Source organism: Scomber japonicus, chromosome 21 (assembly GCF_027409825.1).
Source record: "Scomber japonicus isolate fScoJap1 chromosome 21, fScoJap1.pri, whole genome shotgun sequence".
Classification (NCBI taxonomy): Eukaryota; Metazoa; Chordata; class Actinopteri; order Scombriformes; family Scombridae; genus Scomber; species Scomber japonicus.
This window is the reverse complement of record NC_070598.1, coordinates 1,352,750-1,375,060: the sequence shown is the minus strand read 5'-3', so window position 1 is coordinate 1,375,060 and position 22,311 is coordinate 1,352,750. Positions and strand designations below refer to the sequence as shown.

At 38.5% G+C, this 22,311-nt stretch overlaps 1 protein-coding gene across 1 annotated transcript in view; it reads right to left on the bottom strand.

The window, feature by feature from the left end:
• Nucleotides 1–22,311, bottom strand: part of LOC128382765 (NACHT, LRR and PYD domains-containing protein 12-like) — a gene marked incomplete at its 5' end in the record, with an annotated part of 59,165 nt that overhangs the window by 25,978 nt on the left and 10,876 nt on the right. Inside the window, 3 exons of the mRNA XM_053342776.1 lie at nucleotides 2,866–3,039; nucleotides 5,922–6,095; nucleotides 6,685–6,858. Of these exons, the coding sequence (XP_053198751.1) occupies nucleotides 2,866–3,039; nucleotides 5,922–6,095; nucleotides 6,685–6,858 (522 nt within the window). The remainder of the gene's footprint in view (nucleotides 1–2,865; nucleotides 3,040–5,921; nucleotides 6,096–6,684; nucleotides 6,859–22,311) is intronic.

The following is a 22,311-nucleotide window of genomic DNA, read 5'->3' as shown; positions in this document are numbered from 1 at the left end:
CACAGACACAGACACACAATACACACACATAAACACACAAACACACACACAGACACACACACAGATAGAGACACACACACAGACACACACACACACACAGACACACAATACACACACAGACACACAATACACAAACAGACACACATACACACCCACACACACACAAACACGGACACACAATACACACACAGACACACAATAAACAAACAGACACACACACACACACAGACACACACACACACACACACACACAGACACAAACACAAACACACACACACAATAAACATGCACACACACACACAAACACAGAAACACACACATACACACACAAACACACACAGACACACAATACACACAAACACACACAGACACAAACACACGCACACAATAAACATGCACACACACACACAGACAATACAGACACACAATATGCAAACAGACACACACACACACACACACACACAGACACACAATACACACAGAGACACACAAACAGACACACATACACACACAGACACACAATACACAAACAGACACACATACACACACACACACACACACACACACACACACACACAAACACGGACACACAATACACACACAGACACACAATAAACAAACAGACACACACAGACACAAACAACACACACAGACACACACACACACAGATAGACAATACACACACACACACACACACACACACACACACACACAAACAGACACCCAAACAGAGACATACATAGACACACACACAGACACACACACACACACACACAGACACAAACACAGAAACACACACATACACACACAATACACACAAACACACACAGACACAAACACACGCACACAATAAACATGCACACACACACACACACACACACACACACACACACAGACACACACAGACACACACACACAGAGATACACAATACATAGACACACAATACACAGACAATACACACACAGAGATACACAATACACAAACAGACACACACACAGACACACAATACACACACAGACACACAATACACAAACAGACACACACACACACACAGGCACACAATACACACACAAACACACACACAGACACACAATAAACAAACAGACGCACACACAGACACACACAGACACACAGAGACACACAACACACACAGAGACACACACACACACACACAATACACACACGCACAGACACAAACACACACAAACACACACACACACAGACACACAATAAACAAACAGACGCACACACATAGACACACACACAGACACAAACACACACAAACACACATACACAAAATACAGACAGAGACACACAACACAGACACACACACACACACACAGAGACACACAACACACACAGACAGACACACACAAAAACACATACACACAGAATACACACACAGAGACACACAACACACACAGACACAGACACAAACATGCACACAGACACACAATACACACAATATAGACAGAGACACACACACAAATACACAAACACACAGACACACAAATACAAATACAGACACACACAGACAGAGACACACAATACACACACAATACACACAGAGACACAATACACACACACACACACAATACACACAGAGACACAATACACACACAGACACACACAATACACACAGAGACACGATACACACACAGACACACACAATACACAAACACACACACAAATACATGCACAGACACACACACACACACACATACAGAGACACACAATACACACACACAAATACACACACAGACATACACATACAGAGACACACACACACACACACATATACACAGAGACACATAATACACACACAGACACACACACACACACACACACAGAGACACACACAGACACACACACATAATATACACAAACAGAGACACACAATACACACACACACACACACAGACACACACAAACACAAACACACACACACACACAGACACACACAAAGACACGCACACAGACACACAGACACACACACAGACACACACACACAGACGCACACAAACACACACACACACACACACAGACACACACACACAGACACACACAAACACAAACACACACACACACACACACACACACACACACACACACAGACACACACAAAGACACGCACACAGACACACAGACACACACACAGACACACATACAGAGACACACACACACACACACACACACACACACACACACACACACACACACACACACACACACACACACACACACAGACACACACAAACACAAACACAGACACACAGACACACATACAGAGACACACACACACACAGACACACACACACAGACACACACACACACACACACACAGATATTTAATGTTTTATGACTTTTTATTTATTGAGTTCTTTTATTTTTTGTGGTGTTTTTGTTGTTCTGTTCTGGTTGTTAGTCTGAATGTTGACTTTATGCTTCCTGTTTGTTTTTCACAATAAAATAAAGAATAAAAATAAAAGCAGACTTACACCTCCAAGGACCTGGTGTCAAGTATCGGACTCCAGCAGGCTGCAGGCTGAAAGGAGGAGGGGGGGTCAGAGCAGCACGTTCTCTTTCAGCATGCTAACATGGACGTTACATGGCTCTAGTCTACTGTTTTATTATTCTCTTCTAATGTGGGGTTGGGCTTTCATACACTTTGATCCAATCTGAATCCACTATCCCAATCCTTCTGAAACCCTGATTGAATCTGATCAGGTTTAACTTTCAACATTTACAGGAAACTTCAGTTAGAAAGAAGAAAAAGTCAAAGATTCAGTTGAGATCTGTGATCAGCTCTGACAAAGAAAATGTTTCCAGCTCTTCCTCCTCTATCACACATTGTCTGTCCATACCTGAGAGTGTCCAGTCTCCAGTGTGGATCCTCCAGTCCAGCAGACAGGATCCTCTCTCCTGAGTCTCCTGGATGATTGTAGCTCAGGTCCAGCTCTCTCAGATGGGAGGGGTTGTCCTGCAGAGCTGAGGCCAGAGAAGCACAGCCTTCCTCTGTGATCAGACATCCTGACAGGCTGCAAACACACAAAACAACACACATGTCACACAGTGTGAGAGTACTGCTGTGTGCAGTCACATACAACAACAAACTGTCTCCAAACTAACTCACTAAAAGATGAAGTGAATCAGGAAGCTCCAGAAAGTTGAGCATCCAGCCAGATGGGAAGATTCACCAGCATGTGTTTACCTCGTCATTGTGATCCAAATGTTCAAATCGTTCTAATGTGTTTATGAAGAGTGAAGCTTTTGCCAAAAGGAAGAATAAAGACGCATAAAGAAATGTCTTCTGCGCTTTCCCAGGATATGGAGTTAGATTTGTTTCATAATGTTGTGTGTGTGCAGATCGACAATCTGTGTGTAAATGTGTAATCTGTAAATATAAACACCTTCCACAAATACAAAAAAAAGATTTGTATACTCACAAAAATATTTTGCAAATATAAAACGGATCTGCAAATACACAAACAAATTCCACAAATATAAAAAATACATTAAATTAATTTACAAATAAATGAAAAGCATTTGTGAACTCAGTTTTTATTTGTGGATCTCAGTTCTACGCTTGTGGATTTGCTTTTTACACACACAGAGTTTTGAAACAAACTTTCCGCCCGTCCGAACGAAAATCCACTCGTATCACTCGGCTATTTTCGGATAGCAAGCGATCGCCTACTGGTGACGTCATTTCCGCATATCAAAGTAAGAGCACGCAGTCTTTCTATGAGCTTTTTAAAATGTTTATCAGCGATAAGTGACGTGCATTCATGGTTTCTTGTTAATGTCATACAGTGATTATTAGTGTGTGTTTATTTGTTCTATGTATATTATCTAGCACACACTTTCATATACATTTCTGTTTGAGTATGAAAGGCACCAGGATGCTTGTGGGCAACATTCCGACAATTTTTATCGTTAAACAATAATAAAAAATAAACACAGCTATTCATAAAACAGAATGAATACAAATGTAAAATATATTATTATTATTATTTTATTATTGTTTAACGATAAAAATAGTCTTTTAAATGCTGTGCTGAAAATGTCTAAATCTTAAAACCCATAATTTTCTACTGATTACACTAGTATTGAAAGGTTGTGAAGAGATGTCTGGATGTCAGTCACCAGCAGTCTACAGGGGCCCTCTTTACAGGTTGGATTGTTACGACTTCTGGTCTATTTACAATGCATCTTAATCATATTTGCAATGTATAAAATCCTGCACCCTGTTCGTTCTCCCAGCCCGCAACATGAATGCTTACACATAGACATTAGAACTACATTAGTAAGAGTTGTGACTTTTACCCATCTGAAAGAATAAATGAAAAATATAAAGGATGAGGTGGCTGATAACTGCTTACTGAAGAAGCAGCCAAGCCACCGTTTTAGAGAGCTTAATGTTGATGCCTTTCATACTCAAACAGAAATGTATATGAAAGTGTGTGCTAGATAATATACATAGAACAAATAAACACACTAATAATCACTGTATGACATTAACATGATGAAACCATGAATGCACTTCACTTATCGCTGATAAACATTTTAAAAAGCTCATAGAAAGACTGCGTGCTCTTGCTTTGATATGCGGAAATGACGTCACCAGTAGGCGATCACTTGCTATCCGAAAATAGCCGAGTGATACGAGTGGATTTTCGTTCGGACGGGCGGAAAGTTTGTTTCAAAACTCTGTGTGTGTAAAAAGCAAATCCACAAGCGTAGAACTGAGATCCACAAATGCGTTTTCGATTCACAAATAAAAATTGAGTTCACAAATGCTTTTCATTTATTTGTAAATTGATTTAATGTATTTTTTATATTTGTGGAATTTGTTTGTGTATTTGCAGATCCGTTTTATATTTGCAAAATATTTTTGTGAGTATACAAATCTTGTTTTGTATTTGTGGAAGGTGTTTATATTTACAGATTACACATTTACACACAGATTGTCGATCTGCACACACACAACATTATGAAACAAATCTAACTCCATACCAGGACTACAACAGCAGCTTAGCATGTAGCACTTAGCTTAGGCTATAATGAAGCCTACAGTGGTTAGCAGCTAACAAGCTTAGCAGCATCAGCTATATTCTCATCACATGACACAAACATTATATCCTGACTGGCTTTTTGCTTGAGCACCTTTCAAGGTAAACTAATACAGCATTAAATGATGGTGGAACAGATGCTTCATGCTAACCAGCTAGCTTCAGGTGGCTAACTCAGCAGGATAACCCAAGTTCATTTGGAACAGCCGCTCTGCAGCTGAGCAGTTTTCTCATTCTGACATCACGCCAGCTCCACTCGCTTTAACCTTTGTAAATATGACATTAAAACGCTTATTTTACTCTTTAATCTAACTCATGTTTGTCCTCACAGCTGTCTGAGTAGCTGCTGCAGTAACTGAAGGAGCCTACAAACTTCTCTGTGCAGCCGAGAAGATGTTTAGGGAATCGTTGGTAAACTGTAGCATCTACCTATCGACTGCATGAGAGGTGTTTAGGGAACATCTGTAAACGGCAATATCTACCGTTAGTAGGAAACCTGTTGAAAACTTAGGTCAGAGGTTACAGAACAGCCATGTTCCGGGTCTGTATCCACACTGGTAGAGGGTATCGGTTACAACATCCAGAGAATGTAAAGGGTGAATGTTTGAGTAATTTTATAGAACTTACTTGCAAATTATTACATAATTAAAATTTTATTTGTGGACCTGTAAAATCAAGTGTTATTCAAATCTGTAAAATCATCAGTAATATTTAAACAATACAAATATGCATAGAAAGTAATTCTGTCCTGCATATCATGTCAGCAGAGACAAAAATGTCATGTTTTATGAAATCATTCAGATGTTAAATGTTTGTTCAGTCTCTTGAACAGGTTGATGGATCCTGACCTGAGAGTCTTCAGTTCACAGTGTGGACTCTCCAGTCCAGCAGAAAGCTGCTTCACTCCTGAATCCTGCAGGTTGTTGTTACTCAGGTCCAGATCTCTCAGACTAGAGGACTGGGAGCTGAGAACTGAGGACAGAGCTGCACAACTTCTCTCTGAGAGGTTACAGTCAGTCAGCCTGGTAAGGAAATATAAAGAAACAGAAAACAAGCAAGAAGTTAAAAAATTGATTCGGGACTCTTTGTGATGCTGGTTAAAATGGTCTTATCAACACATTAAATCTTTGTTCTATTCTAAACACACTGGAGACATGACAGTTTAATATGATAGAATCAATGATGAAAAATATGTAATGATCTAAATCCCATGATATCAAAGCAAAGATCACTTTCTCTGTCTCAGTTAGTCATGTATGTGTAAGTACAAAGCTGAATCAAAGAAAGATAGAGGTGTGACGATACACTCAGCTCACGAGAACGAGATGAGATGAAATTTTTACAATCATTTTTAGAAAACTTCAATTTCCAACTTTCTAGTGTGGCTATATTTACTTGTTGCGTCATTAGGCTACCATGATTACGCTAGATTTCCCTACTCCTCCTACGTCGAGATCTCGTCATACCCCTAAAGAAAGATGAACTGGAAAATTCAAACATCTTTAATCCTGTTATGTTACTAAAAGTCTAGTGAAAAGCTTCTGTGATTAGACAGGCTGGGCCTTATAATTTAGAAAAATATACCAAAGACAAACTGTGATTTGAACTGACCTGAGAGTCTCCAGTCCACAGTGTGGACTCTCCAGTCCAGCAGAAAGCTGCTTCACTCCTGAATCCTGCAGGTTGTTGTTACTCAGGTCCAGATCTCTCAGACTAGAGGACTGGGAGCTGAGAACTGAGGACAGAGCTGCACAGCTTCTCTCTGAGAGCTTACAGTCAGTCAACCTGGAGAGACAATAATGAAACAAAAAATAACTTATCTTTGTTAAAATGTTGATTCTGGACTTTTGGTGATGATATATATTCTCTTCCCAGAACTGGTTAAAATCTTTGCTGTTCTATTTTAAACATGTAGATATAAGATAAACATATGTATGCACTGCTGACCTGGAGAAAGCCATTCATGCCTTCATATCATCCTTGATTACTGTAAATCATTATACTTTGTAATCCTGCAGTCCAGTTTATCTGACTCCAACTCATTCAAAATGCTGGAGCAAGAGTTCTCACAAAATCAAAAAAGAGGGATCACATCACTCTCATACACTGGCTTCCTGTTAAGTACAGAATTGATTTTAAATTACTAACAATTGTTCATAAGTCCTTGAATGGATTTGCTCCCCTGTATTTAACAGAACTCCTGGTCCCATACCACACTAGCAGAGAACTTAGGTCATCTGGCCAGCGACTCCTGTCTGTCCACAGATGCAGGACTAAGTGCTTTAGGGACAGGCCCTTCTCCATTGCTGCCCCCAAACTGTGGAACTCTCTTCCTCCCCCACTATTGACATTTTCAAGAAAACCCTTAAAACTTACTTTTACTAACTGTCACTATATATTTAATGACCATGTATTTTTATTTCGGACTCCTTTTTTAAAATTGTGTTTTCTATTTCTTGTGTGTTCTTCCTTTGTGTGAAGCACTTTGGATCAACCATGTAGTGTTTAAGGTGCTATATAAATGAAGTTGAAGTATGTAATGATCTACATTACATGATATTAAAGCAAAGATCAGTTTCTCTGTCTCAGTCAGAGTTTATTTGTGAATCAAAAAAACAAATAAACTGGAAAATTTAAAAATTTGAAGAGTTACACAGCTTCTCTCTGAGAGGTTAAACAAACAGAGGAAATATAAAAAACAAGTAAGTAGTTGTTTTTATTTCAAAGACAGCAGAATATTTAAATAATGATGAATGAATCAAACTATCTGTGTACTTACAGAGCTTTGTTGGAGGCTTTGACCACTGGTAGCAGCCTCAGAAGAGCCTCCTCTGAAGCAGAGTATTTCTTCAGGTCAAACACGTCCAAATCTTTTTCTGATGACAGTAAGATGAAGACCAGAGCTGACCACTGAGCAGGAGACAGTTTATCTGTGGAGAGACTTCCTGATCTCAGGTACTGTTGGATCTCCTCCACTAGAGAACGATCATTCAGTTCATTCAGACAGTGGAACAGATTGATGCTTCTCTCTGCAGACACATTCTTCCTGATCTTCTTCTTGATGTACTTGACTGTTTCCTGATTGGCCTGTGAGATACTTCCTGTATGTATCAGCAGACCTCGTAGGAGAGGCTGATTGGTCTGCAGTGAAAGACCCAGGAGGAAGCGGAGGAACAAGTCCAGGTGTCCATTTGGACTCTTTAAGGCCTCGTCCACAGCACTCTGGTAGAAATGTGCTGATTTGCTTCTAAACATTTCAGTGAACCTGGATATTATTGTGTTTCCTGCCAGCAGATTGACTCCAGACTTGATGAATGTCAAATGGACATGAAGAGCAGCCAGAAACTCCTGAACACTCAGATGGACGAAGCAGAACACCTGCAATAGCCCACAGTCCTCCTTTTTAAAGATCTCTGTGAACACTCCTGAGCACACTGAGGCTGCTCTGATATCGATGCCACACTCTGTCAGGTCTGATTCATAGAAGATCAGGTTGCCTTTCTGCAGCTGCTCAAAAGCCAGTTTTCCCAGAGACTCAATCATATCCCTGCTCTCTGGACTCCAGTGTAAATCTTTTTTAGCTCCTCCATCATACTTGATGTTTTTGACTTTGGATTGAAGCAACACAAAGCGGAGGTACATCTGAGTCAGGGTCTTGGGCAGCTCTCCTCTCTCTCTGCTTTTCATGCTGCACTCCAGAACTGTAGCAGTGATCCAGCAGAAGACTGGGATGTGGCACATGATGTGAAGGCTTCGTGATGTCTTGATGTGGGAGATGATGGTTCTGGCCTGCTCCTCATCTCTGAATCTCTTCCTGAAGTACTCCTCCTTCTGTGGGTCAGTGAACCCTCTGACCTCTGTCACCATGCCGACACACTCAGGAGGGATCTGATTGGCTGCTGCAGGTCGTGTGGTTATCCAGAGGCGAGCAGAGGGAAGCAGTTTCCCCCTGATGAGGTTTGTCAGCAGCACATCCACTGAGGTGGACTCTGTAACATCAGTCAGGTTCTTATTGTTGTCGAAGTCCAGAGGAAGTCGACACTCATCCAGACCGTCAAAGATGAACACAACCTGGAACTCTTCAAACCTGCAGATTCCTGCTTCTTTGGTTTCAGTAAAGAAGTGATGAACAAGTTCCACCAAGCTGTACTTTTTCTCTTTCTGCACATTCAGCTCTCTGAAAGTGAATGGAAATGTGAAGTGTATGTCCTGGTTGGCTTTGTCTTCAGCCCAGTCCAGAGTGAACTTCTGTGTTAAGACTGTTTTCCCAATGCCAGCCACTCCCTTTGTCATCACTGTTCTGATTGGTTTATCTCTTCCAGGTGAGGCTTTAAAGATGTCTTCTTGTCTGATTGTTGTTTCTGGTCTGTCTGGTTTCCTGGATGCTGTTTCAATCTGTCTGACCTCATGTTCATCATTGACCTCTGCAGTCCCTCCCTCTGTGATGTAGAGCGGTGTGTAGATCTGATTCAGAAGGGTTGAGTTTCCTGCTTTAGCGATCCCCTCAAACAGACACTGGAACTTCTCCTGCAGGTTAGACTTGAGTTTACGTCGACACTTTGCAGCAGGAGTTTCTGTATGAACACAATAAATAAGATATGTTGACAATTCAAAGAATACATATATGAACATATTTTCCTCCATATCTTGAGACATCAGTAAATGTCTCATTTATTCAACATGTTAAATTAATAAAATACAAGGTCAGCCACTCTGCAGTGTGGATCTATTTTCCTCATCTCTCTTCTCAGTACATGGTTTGTGTTTTTCTTTCGATCTTATAACTTCATGAACATTATTCCAAAGAGAGCTTACGCTATTGCTTAAGAAAACAGCTGTAGTGGAACAAAAATTTAACTTTAACTTTTAGGACACAAGAATGTCAGAGTCCTACTACAGATCAGCAAAAGATCATGTAAAAGTTATGTCTCCAAACCAGCAAAGTCTGTAAGCTGCTCGGAGTGCGACCAACTGATGGAGAGGAAAAGAAGATCATCAAATACGTGAGAGTGAGCAGTACATTGACTACCACATGCTAACAACAAACACAGATTATTACCTAGAAACTAGAATGGCTTTAAGAGTATTACTTTTCAGCTCAGTTTATGGTGCTCAGCAGCACTATGAGCTTATTCTCTATCACAGAATCATTATGGACACAGAGTCACAGACAGATATAAATATTAAAAGGAGTAACCAATTAATACAATCAAAATATACTTTTAACCAAGAATTATTGTTTCAGAATAAATACCTGACAATATCAGAGAAGGTAACCCTGGAATAACCAAGTGTAGATGTGAGAGAATTGATATACAGTACCTGGAGGTCCACTTGGGCTAGAGGTCAGTGGGGGATCCTCTCTCTTCTCCTCTGAGTCTGTCTCTTGGGTTTGTTGATGTCTTTGGGAATCACCTAAAAAAAATCAGAATCAGACTTCAAGGTGCTGAAACTATTTTGTAAAAGGTTTTATAATGTGATTTCTACATGATCAGTTTAACATATAGATACAACACACTAAATGTATGGAGATGGTAACCTGGAGGTCCACTTGGGCCAGAGGTCAGTGGGGGCTCCTCTCTTCCCTCCGAGTCTGTGTTTTCTTTCTCCATCTCACCCTGCCTATCACTCTCCTCTGCCTCAGCAAGAACCTCTGAATGAATAAACAACAATTGACAGAAATAGAAAATATAAATCATAAAAATATGTTCTTACAAGTGTGGTATCTATTCAGTTCATTAGAGTTTAACAGTTTTGTGTAAAGATCATTAAATCATATTCAATAACAGAGGCTTTGAAACTGCATTGCCCTTTCCAACATGGAAACTTGGTTGGCTTGTTCTGACTCTGATGATCCAACATTCACACTTAAACTCACACAGATTCCATATCATTCCTGCTGGAAGACCTCACAGTCTCAACACAAATCTCATCATGCATTGTTGATACCTCGGCATAGTGAAGGAACGCCACCTTCAGCTTAACCTCTCTGACACTGGTCACATATAAGATTTCAGTACTATTACATTACCACAAATTTCCTGTTGCTGTAATTAAGTACAAACACCACAGCAGGGTCCAGAGTAACTCACTCTTCTGTAGTTCCCTGGTGGTGGAACGAGTTACTCTAATACGCAGAGTCCCTCTCAGTCTTTATAAACAGATTAAAGACCTCATGAATAAATAATTCTGCTTCTATCCAGTCTGTTCACTGCCTGTAGGAACCTACATCATACCAGACTTGGTTTCCACTGCAGGAACTTATGGTTTATCTATTGTTACTGATTCTGCTTTTGTTTCCATTGTGGGGAGCTTCACACTACATAAAACTAGACAGCCGCCCCCGGCATCTTGCACAGTCAGTCAGAAGTAAAGAAGACTTTTGGATAAGAGGAGAAACACCTCGAAGAATCTAAAACAAGTCTACCAACCATCAACTGGGCACTAAATATCTAAATATCTTTGTAACATTTTAATCTTTCCATGACTTACCTTTAGGTTCTGGGAGGAGTGACAAACGTTCCAGTAGATTATTCTGATTCATCTTCCCTAAAATAATTTTGGTCACTTTAATAGCATTTATAGAGTAGCTCTCAAACATCAGATCCACTGTTTTAATTCTGTTTGCTTTCTCCAGTCGACACTTGGGGATTGATTTGAAGCCTTCAAGGACCCCCTGCTGATACAGGTACCACTGGAATAATTCAAAGTCCTCAGATCCTAAATCCTGCAAACACTCCAAGAGGACCTCTGTAGGTGTTGCCATCTTTTGTGCTGCTAAACTCTAAAAGAAAATATGAAAATCTGTATTAACAGTTACACAATTAATTTTCTGGATTACAAAAAATTATTGATATGATTAAAAATGGACCTGGAAGACCCAACTTGTTTCGTGTCAAAACATTAATACAACTATTAATGAAAAAGATTCAGTTTCTGATTAATTTAATGTTTTTTTGGTTAATATTGGACCTAATTTAGCTAATGGGATTATTAATCCTAGCACTAAAGATGATGTGGAAATTAAAATGATGATAAATATAATAATGTAGTAAATATAAATAAATAATCCATGTTAATAAAGTGAACAGATGAAAAAGGAATTCTTGACATTGTTAAAACATTGAAGAGTAAGAAGTCTACATACAGGAAAGGAATTGACTGAGTTGTCTTTGATCTGAAAGATTTACATTTTAGATGATGAACACTTCTCTTTATAGTTGTGCCATTAATAATCTGCTTTGTGTCAATTACTTGTAGCTATATATACAGCATGTTTGTGTATAATTACTATACTGAATGCATCAGATGATAATTGTTGGAGTTTAACAAACATCCAGCAGGTGGTGCTAACACAGCTAAATAGAGATGAAGGAGCCTGATGTGCATCATTTGGACTTGTTGAAGCATGTTATGTTATTGTGCAGGATGGATGTTTTGTCATGATTGATGTCGACTTTGTAGACTCAGAAACAACCTGAAAGTCCTGTAAAATCAGCAGCATGTAGTGTTTACAGTGTGAAGACAGAGCTGCTTAGAGAGCGGTAATAATGTCTTTTTTCCTTTCTGATCTGAAGTCAATGATTAAAATGATAAATGGTCAGAAAGATAAGATGTTATATTTGACTTTTACACATCTGACTAGTTAGAAACATCACATGATCATTTATAACAGTAGTTAATGCAAAGCTGAAGGTTTGGTTTTAACTTTAGTAGAGACATTTTATTATCTGATGGTGTAAATAATTGTGTATGTGTACTCGCTCTATGTCACTTTTCTCTGTCATAGACACACACACACACACACACACACACACACAGTCTCATGGCACTTTGTGAAATAGTCACAAAGTTTTAAAAAAATGAAAAATGTCTGTGCAACGATCACAGATTAGATAACAACAGCTGACGCCTGAAATTAAATATCAAATCATTTTCATTTCTGTGACCTTTGGACAATCCAGCAACATCTTCCAAACCCAAATCTACACCCATGAGTTAAAACAAAATGTGAACACAAAGTAGTCAAAGTGTGGAGTTCAGCACACAGTGACGTTAATCTCCTGGTGGAAGCACCATCCAGATGTTTATTGATAGATTGGAGCACACTGACCTGTATGTTGGAGCTGTTGGGCTCCTCGCTGGATGAGGCCATTTCTTCTCTTTGGCCGGGTTGCTGGTCTAGTTGTCTGTGTTCTTGTTTTCCTCTTCCATTACACACCTGTTCTTTGTTTCTTCATGATGTGCTCCTGAACTTCCTCTGCCTGAGTAAAACAATAAGAGGGTGATAAAACAGTGAACATTTGTCTGAGGAAGTTTTATTTAAACTGGCATCACAATTTGTCAACTATCAAAAATCATCAAACCTTATCAAACCAGATTTAAGCCTGTTTGGATTCATTTAAGAAAGGAACTGTCAGAAATTCAAGTTTTAGATGCTTGAAACTGGATTATTTGTCTCCAAAGTCGCCTCAGTTTATGAGTTGTAGTGTCTTTAATCTCTTTTAATCCACTGTTCAGACTCGTTTTTGGTCATTTTGAGCTGATGAAGACAAATGAAGAGCAGCTCCCTTGAAACAAGTCTAATCATGTACAGTGCAGATGGTGCCTGAGAGGAGGGTTTGTCTTTGATAAGATAAAATAAGTTGAATCCTCCAAGACATTGTTGGGCAGTTCATGCAGTGCACAGTACATGACACACAGGAGAAAAGCTAAATGTGATTTCAGGAGAGCTGTTCAGTGTATGTTTTAGGTTAAATGCATAGACTGTGTATATAATGGACGTAACAGCCGTGACGTCACCCATTGGTTTGTGGACTGCTACTTTGAGGCCAATAGTATCAGATCTGAGCAGCGCCATTTTGAAAATTTGAGGTACATGTTGGGAAAAAAAGAACATGGATTCGACTTATATGGGCATCCGGAGGAGCAAGAGGAAGGAGCGGGGGAGGGTACGAAGGCTGGATCTTCAGGAAATTGCACGCCTACCTACCACCGTCTACACTGGGAACCTGGTGATGCTAACCAAGTTAGCTCCCACAATTCGAGGTAAACTTTACAGCCAAGTGTTAAAGTAGTTTAGTAACGTGACATAGCTAATTGCATACATGTATACAATCAGCAAATATTATGAGAGGAGTAACGTTAGCAGGTGGAAAATAGCTTATTTAACTATCGTGATGTCATCATTGGGTGTTTTTAACTGTCATCATATACTGTTAAGGGCAATAGGTACACACCAAGTAACATTACTTCAGTAAGATTATTTTTTGCAGGTCTTATTCATTTCATTGTCAAAAACAATACATCTATTGGAAATATTTCTTTATCTTTCAGGAAGAAAACATCCTGAGCTACACGGCTGCATTATGGCATGTGGACCTGAGAAACCCAAGAGAAGTGAGTATTATTTACTTGTTAGTTACTTGAGTCTGAGTTATTATTGCTATTTAATGTATAAAAGTAAAACAGTTTGTACAGCTAATTCAAGCTAATAGTGTATTTATAGATAACTGTGTGGAGCTAATCTATTAAAAGCATTATTTCCTCTTTGTCTCTATAGTTTATAATATGATACATTTCTCACTATTATGTTTGTTCTCCATCCAGTGAATGTATGGATCATTGGTGACAGCTACGTCCAGCGTGGGGCTGAGAGAGCTGCAGGGTTTCTGGTATGAATTGTAACAATAGCTACAGGTACAGTATTGTAATTATGCAAATACATTGAGGTTTGTTGAATTTGTAATTACAAGAGCTTTATTCAACACAAATAATAGCAACATTTATGAAATGTTCCATAAACATAACCAAACATAAAAAATTAAGGATCAAAAATTTCCATACAGTCTGATCTGTCTGCCCTCCTGAACCAGTGAATCAATCAACCTGTCAATCAGGATGTAGCCACGCCCTAATCCATACCCTGCTTTATCGTCACATATAAAATCAGGGAGGCCAAAATGTCCCAAATGAACATCATACTGCATTGGAGAAGGCTTTAAACTAGCGATTGAGACCATAAACACATTTTGAAAACGTTAACTGAGGTTAGAAATCAAGTGAGAAGTTGGTGAATTCTCCATTGACTTGTATAGAGACAGTCGCTCCCTGGTGGCCTTTTGATAGAATTTCAGAGGACCAGAACTCCCCTGGTTAAATGGCTCACAGCTCATAGCATGGACTGTTAGCTGGACATGTTAGCTGGACATGAGACCATGGAAAGAGCTTCAACACATTTGATGACACATTTCCATCAAGAAGCAACACTAGTTCATGTTGGAGGAGTGTCAATAAAGATGAGTGCTGTCTTTGTGAATACTACAGTATTTATTGAATCAAAGAAGTGAAGCCCCTCATCCCCCTGCTGGCTCCACATCAGTCCTGCAGTATCAATAGAAACAGTCTATATTCAGCTGTAGACACACACACACTCACAGCTGTTCTCCAGCGGCTGTCCGGTGTTTCGGTTTAACTGGTGACTTTCTCACATTTTAAGATCCGTTACAAGAGGCGAATGAGTCTTCTGAACACAACTGAACTTACATTAATGGTTACATACTTAGATATTAAAACACAGATGAGCAAAAAGGATTAAACTACAAAGGCTTTTTTAAGGAAGTCACCAGTTAACACGATCACCAGTTAAACCGTAACACTGCATTTAGTGACAGCGGGGAGAGCAGCGGCTCATCTCCGCCTCCTCCACAAGCTGATAGCCGTCAGTCATCAGTAAGTGGAGGGACACAATAATAACAACACTGTTCAACTACTGACCATCAACTCACCTGCTCCTCCACACTCACCCCTAAAACACTAGTTTCAGCCGTTAGTTTGAGTTCATTTTTAACAACCACACTGCAGATTTCTGCTGTTTGTGAGGAGCTAAACTAACAGCAGTCAGCACTAACAACACGAACAAAGAGACATTAAAGTGTAAAAACACAGAAACTGTCGGTTACATTACCTTCAGACGGAGAAAACTATCTGCAGCACGATGTCAGAGGAAGTGAAAGTAAAGTGTGAAGAGGAAGAGGAAGAGGGAGGAGTTGACTTTTAGTGGCACTTAAATAAATTCTGAAGAGGAAGAGGAAGAGAGTCAGCTGACTGAAGACTCTGCTCCCTTTGTTTCAGAAAGATGATGTCTCTATATATTCCACATATGTTATGTCGTATTGGATTTGATTTGTAACATCAACTAGAAGGAAGTCTGGATGATTCCTTATAAATACTTCATAGTGAATAAGGTGAAGGAAGTGATAAATATGAGCCTGCTAATCAATTACATGGTGAAAAGAAAACTTCTGGCAAGACTTCAGTAGATTTACAATCAACCATGTTCATAGAGATTTTACTTTAAGGTGGGAGAATGTAGTATTTAGTTTTTTCAGAGAACACAGAAAAGAAGATAAATGTGTAATAAATGTGTTGATCCTGCTGGCAAAACTACATTTATGTCAATTCAGCAGTAAAAAAACTCACCTTGCATTTTTCTTCCAAGAGACTGAACAAGTAAATCTGATCTCTGAATCCAAAAACAAAAAGGCTATAAAAACCCTTCATGTATGTTCACCTTTGAATATCTTTGTGTAATGTACCCGAGTATTCCTCTGTCTATATCCTTTATATACTGTTCTGTATACTGTGTTCTTTTACAATAAAGATTTCTAAAATAAAAATAAAACAATCTTTAAAGAATGAGTGTGGAGAGGAATTGGACAGCAAGTATTTTATATTTGTAGTATTGTGACTAAAGTTGTAAATAGAACATATATATTGATCCTTGTTTCTTGTAATAACTCAGTATTTATTTCAAATATAACATGAACCTCTCTTCATTTTATGACTGTTGTTTTTTTTCCAATTTCAAATGAAAAGAATTAAAACATATTTGTAGGACTACTTGTATTCTCTGTTATTCTTCACTTCCACCTTCCACTGTACTAAACTGTTCTTTCTAATATAAATGACACATATAGATCATTGCTGACAGAGATGTGTAACTGTATAAGAACCAAGGCTGATCCATCCTGTCTCACTGTCCTCACCATCAACCAGAAAAGACTCTGATCAATTCCTCATTGAGCTAATCAAATCTGCCTGTATCCATTATGTCCAGTGAAATAAATAAATAAATATCTCTAATAATAACAAAACATTTACATCTACTTACAATACTGTAACGTTAACAAGCTGCGTTCAACTAGCCTTTGTTTATAGATGTTGAAGTAACAGCAATGTATATCTTTAGAAGTAATCTACAAAGTTTAATAAATGCAACCACTCACCTTGTTTCTGCTCCTCAGCCGCTGCTCGCCTTTTCACCGTCATCAATCAGCTCAATCGATCCTTCTCCTCTTCTGTTAATGGGGAATAGCAGCAGAGCGGGGCGCCTGTTGTAGTCTTATTCAAATCTTACATCATTCTTCTCACTTCTTTATCACATCAACACCACATTTACAGGACTATTTGCAGCGCGCATGAATATTGCCGCCACAGCATAGGTGATTTGTGTTAAGTACACACATTGAAATTTATATTGAACTCAACTGACTTACAAACCTGAGCTTTAATACTGATAACTCATAAAATTCAGTTGAAAATTCACATTCATTCTCTTGATGTTAAGTGGAAGTAAATTATTGTGACTTGTTCATCAAATCCCTTTTTTGGCTTAATGACCAGTGTCAATTTGTGTAACCAGTATTTTCTTTTTTAACTACTCAGTCTGATCAATTAATCACCTGTAAAACATCTTCAGCTTTTATATCATTAACTGGACAAACATTGGCGGGGTCGTCATAGCAACGCTGCGTTAAAATGCCGTGACTTTGTTTTGTACACGACACAAACACATAAACAATGTAGGGCATGGAGGCGATGTGTACTAGCTGTATGTGTCTTTCTGTCACACACACTTCCTTCCTTCCCATCCTTCCTTCCTTCCTTCCTGCTGCTGTATGTGTCTTTCTGTCTCACACAAAGCAAGAGAAGAGAAACCAAATCTCTGTAACACTGTTGTTGATATTTAAAAATGGCGGCTTAGGTTCTTGTGTGGGACGGCTCATGACTCTTCCAGTGACTCTCTGACCAATCAGAGGCCGGAAGTCTGATGACGTCACATTTAGTCTCGGCTCCGCTCGCTTGAAACCTCAGCAGAGTAGATACTAAACAAGCAGCAGGTACCAGGTAGCCTACTATCCCTGATGGAGGAGTAAAACAACCCGAGTAGAGTCGTGCTGGGACTGTGTAGTGGAAAAGCAACATTATAATGTTTCTAGCGTCTACATTAAATGTGGAATATTACTTTTCATTTATGGATCTTTGGCGCCATCTGGTGGTAAAAAAGTTAAACTGCATGCTGTCAGTTTAATGAACACAGATGACATGATGTGCTTTTAAATGATAAAATAGTTAAATATTTTTATTAGAATGGTAATAATGACTTCTGTAAAATGCTCACAAACATAAAGAGGGACAGAGAAGCAGAGTGAAGCTATTTCAGCAATATTTCCAACACATGGAGGCTGTTAGCTCAGTCATTCTTCATCCTGCCACCAGATGGAGACAACGTCAACAAAGCTCATCAATCAGCTCAATTGATCTCTTCTGTTAATGGGGAATAGCAGCAGAGCGGAGCGCCTGCTGTAGTCATATTAAAATCTCACATCATTCTTCTCACTTCTTTATCACATCAACACCACATTTACAGGACTATTTGCAGCAGATATAAATATTAATGATTCATTAATAAATGGTGATATGTTTTACACTTTACAGTAAGTTGTGTGGAGGTTGTAGAAATGAGAAACTGAGTCTGCACTAAACTGAATGAATTATAGAACTATTAATAATGTTCAGATTATTATTAGATGGACATTTTTCTGAATGTGACAATAAAGACAGATCAAATTAAAGCTTCTATTAAAGTTCCATTTATTTCTGCCTGAGTAACACAAACATACAAATGATCAACTTTACTTGGTAAAAAGACAAAAACAGCAAATAAGAAACATGAAAAGATTAGAAACAGATGAATGATCCTGTAAATGAGCTTTTTATTGTGGATATTTAGTGAGGCGCTACATCACTCATAATACTGCAGTACTTTTACTGTAATACTGCATACTACATCACTATAATACTGCACTACTTTTACTGTAATACTGCATACTACATCACTCATAATACTGCAGTACTTTTACTGTAATACTGCATACTACATCACTATAATACTGCAGTACTTTTACTGTAATACTGCATACTACATCACTCATAATACTGCAGTACTTTTACTGTAATACTGCATACTACATCACTATAATACTGCAGTACTTTTACTGTAATACTGCATACTACATCACTCATAATACTGCAGTACTTTTACTGTAATACTACATACTACATCACTATAATACTGCAGTACTGTTACTGTAATGTAGTATTTTTATATTGTTGTGTTGGTACATTTACTGCAGTAATCATAGTCAAACTGAAAGTTAATATGAATGTAGTTTCCATGTTTGGTATTTCATTAGATTAATATCTAAATGGAAACTCGACAGTTTGAATGTAACAGACACAAAAAGCTCAAAGTAATAAATGAAAGTAAGGTTCTTCTTTCCATCAGAGCTCAGGATCAAACATCTGTACCATACCTCAGAATTTATTAGATGAAAATCGTAAATTTGTGAGAAATAGTTTCACAAATTTGGGAGTGAAAAACTGGGAAAAGGTATTTTATTCTGTAGAGCAATCACCTCACTTCCTAACAGTAGAGAGAAGTCGTTTGTACATTGATCTAATTGTACTTTTCAGTTGTGTTTAACAATAAGAAGATACTTCTTATAAAAACTTATAACATTAAAACGCACAGGACACACACTTCCGGTCTACTCCTTCAAATGTATGTGAATTAAACTTGTATATTTTCTGACATATAACAAACATTTGGTTCGAGTCAATTTATGTTTATTATTCCGGTTGAGCACGAAGATGTGATTTTACTTTGAAGGAGTTGAACCGACGTGAGTGTAATGTGATTTTATTTTGAAGGAGTAGAACCGAAGTGAGTGTAATGTGATTTTATTTTGAAGGAGTAGAACGGAAGTGAGTGTGTGTGGATGTGTAGCAAATGACGTGTGATCAGAAAATTGAAGAGTAATAAATGTTTGGACGTCCAATTCAAGCAGCAGCTCCTGTGTTTTAATTGCTTTACTGTAGTATAGTTAGAGGTACTAGTACTTTACTGCAGTACAGTTAGAGGTACTTGTACTTTACTGCAGTACAGTTTGAGGTACTAGTACTTTACTGTAGTACAGTTAGAGGTACTTGTACTTTACTGTAGTACAGTTAGAGGTACTAGTACTTTTTTTTCCTTCCTTCCCTCCTTTTCTCCCTCCCTTCCTCCCTCCTTTCCTTTCCTTTCCGTCCTTCCTTCCTTCCTACCTCCCTTCCTTCCTTGACTCGAGGACAACAGGAGTGTTAAAGGACAATTATAATAATACAACTTTTAGGTTTAAAAAAAAAAAGTGTAATTAAATGTAATGAATTATTTTTCATTGGGACAGAAATGTCAATGACACATTAAAATCAAACCACAGTACAATACACAAAGTGAAGAGGTTTGAGGTGTTTTAGTTTTGTCCAGCAGGGGGCAGCACACACCTGCAGGACTAACAGAGGACAGCCTTTAGTTTTCATGGGGAGGTGTTTGTGTGTGTGTGTGTGTGTGTGTGTGTGTGTGTGTGTGTGTGTGTGTGTGTGTGTTATAACTGGAGTAATTGACGTATTCATGCTTTTACTACAACCTGAGGAGAGTGTAGTAATATACAGAATAAGCGATTCAGAGTTCATTCATCGATCCTTCCTGAGGTCACACGACTGGGATTCAGTAAACCAACCTCTTTTACTGATAGGCAAGGCAGTTTTATTTATATAGAGCATTTCATACACAATGATAACTCAATGTGCTTTACATAAAACAGAAACATTAAAACATACAATTAACCCCCCCCCACCCCATAATAAAAACAAAGTACAGAAAAATAGAAAGAGAGAAATAAAATGCTAGAATAGAGCATTAAATATAAGATTGCAGCATAAAATAATAATTAGCTTTAAAATCATTAAAAGGACATAGAGTGCAAATGAAAGATTAAAATGTAAAGTGCTTTAAAAGAGCTCAATCATAAGCTCAGGAGAAGAGAAATGTTTTTAACCTGGATTTAAAAATGATTTCAGTTCTGCTGCTAGTTTGTTCCAGTTGTGTAAAAGCTGCTTCATCATGTTTAGTTTGAACTATGGGCTCAACTATCTGACCTGAGTCAGTAGATCTCAGAGCTCTACTGGGTTTATATTCTACTAACATGTCATTCATGTATTCTGGACCTAAACCATTCAGTGATTTGTAGACCAGTAGCAGAACTTTAAAATCTATTCTATAGCTGACTGATAACATATTTTTTACTCATTATATTTTATTCACACAGAAACATTTTCAGCACTTAATGATGATTTACATATTGATAAAATGATTTTTTTTAATCGTCATGGATGGTGGATCATTTAATTTCCCTTTTATTTTTACCATATCATATTATAATATATTAATACGTTATACATTTACAATACACTGCATCAAAGTAAAAGTTTGAATTACAATAAAATGCTCAAACACTAAACCACATATACACCTGAGAACACATACAAACAGTTACTTTACAGTCTTCATCATTTCTTTCATTCTCTTCTTCTTCTTCATGATCATACAGTTTACAACATTAGTTTTCTTTACTGACATTTGATTCATTTGATGAATTCTGCAGATTTCACAGTGTCCATGATCCCTGGTGTTTCTCTGACAGGAGGAGACTCTCCTTCCTACAAACCACACAGAGAAGCTGAGGAAACAGAACCAGGCCAGAACCCAAACCCAGCACACAGAGGTCCAGTGAATGTGGTGTTGAAGGTGTGGAGGTGGATCAGTGTGTCAGAGGAGACTCTGTAGAAGGACAGAGTGCCAGCAGGACAGTCCACATACACTGCTACTCTGTTAGAGACAGAGGAGGAGGAGGAGGAGGAGGAGGAGGAGGAGGAGGAGGAGGAGGAGGAGGAGGAGGAGGAGGAGGAGGAGATGGATGTTTCTCTGTTATTGTGACGGACAGAGTAACCATCATCAGAGCAGCTCAGATTCCAGGACTGATCGTTCCATCCAAACAAACAGTCTTTACTGTCTCC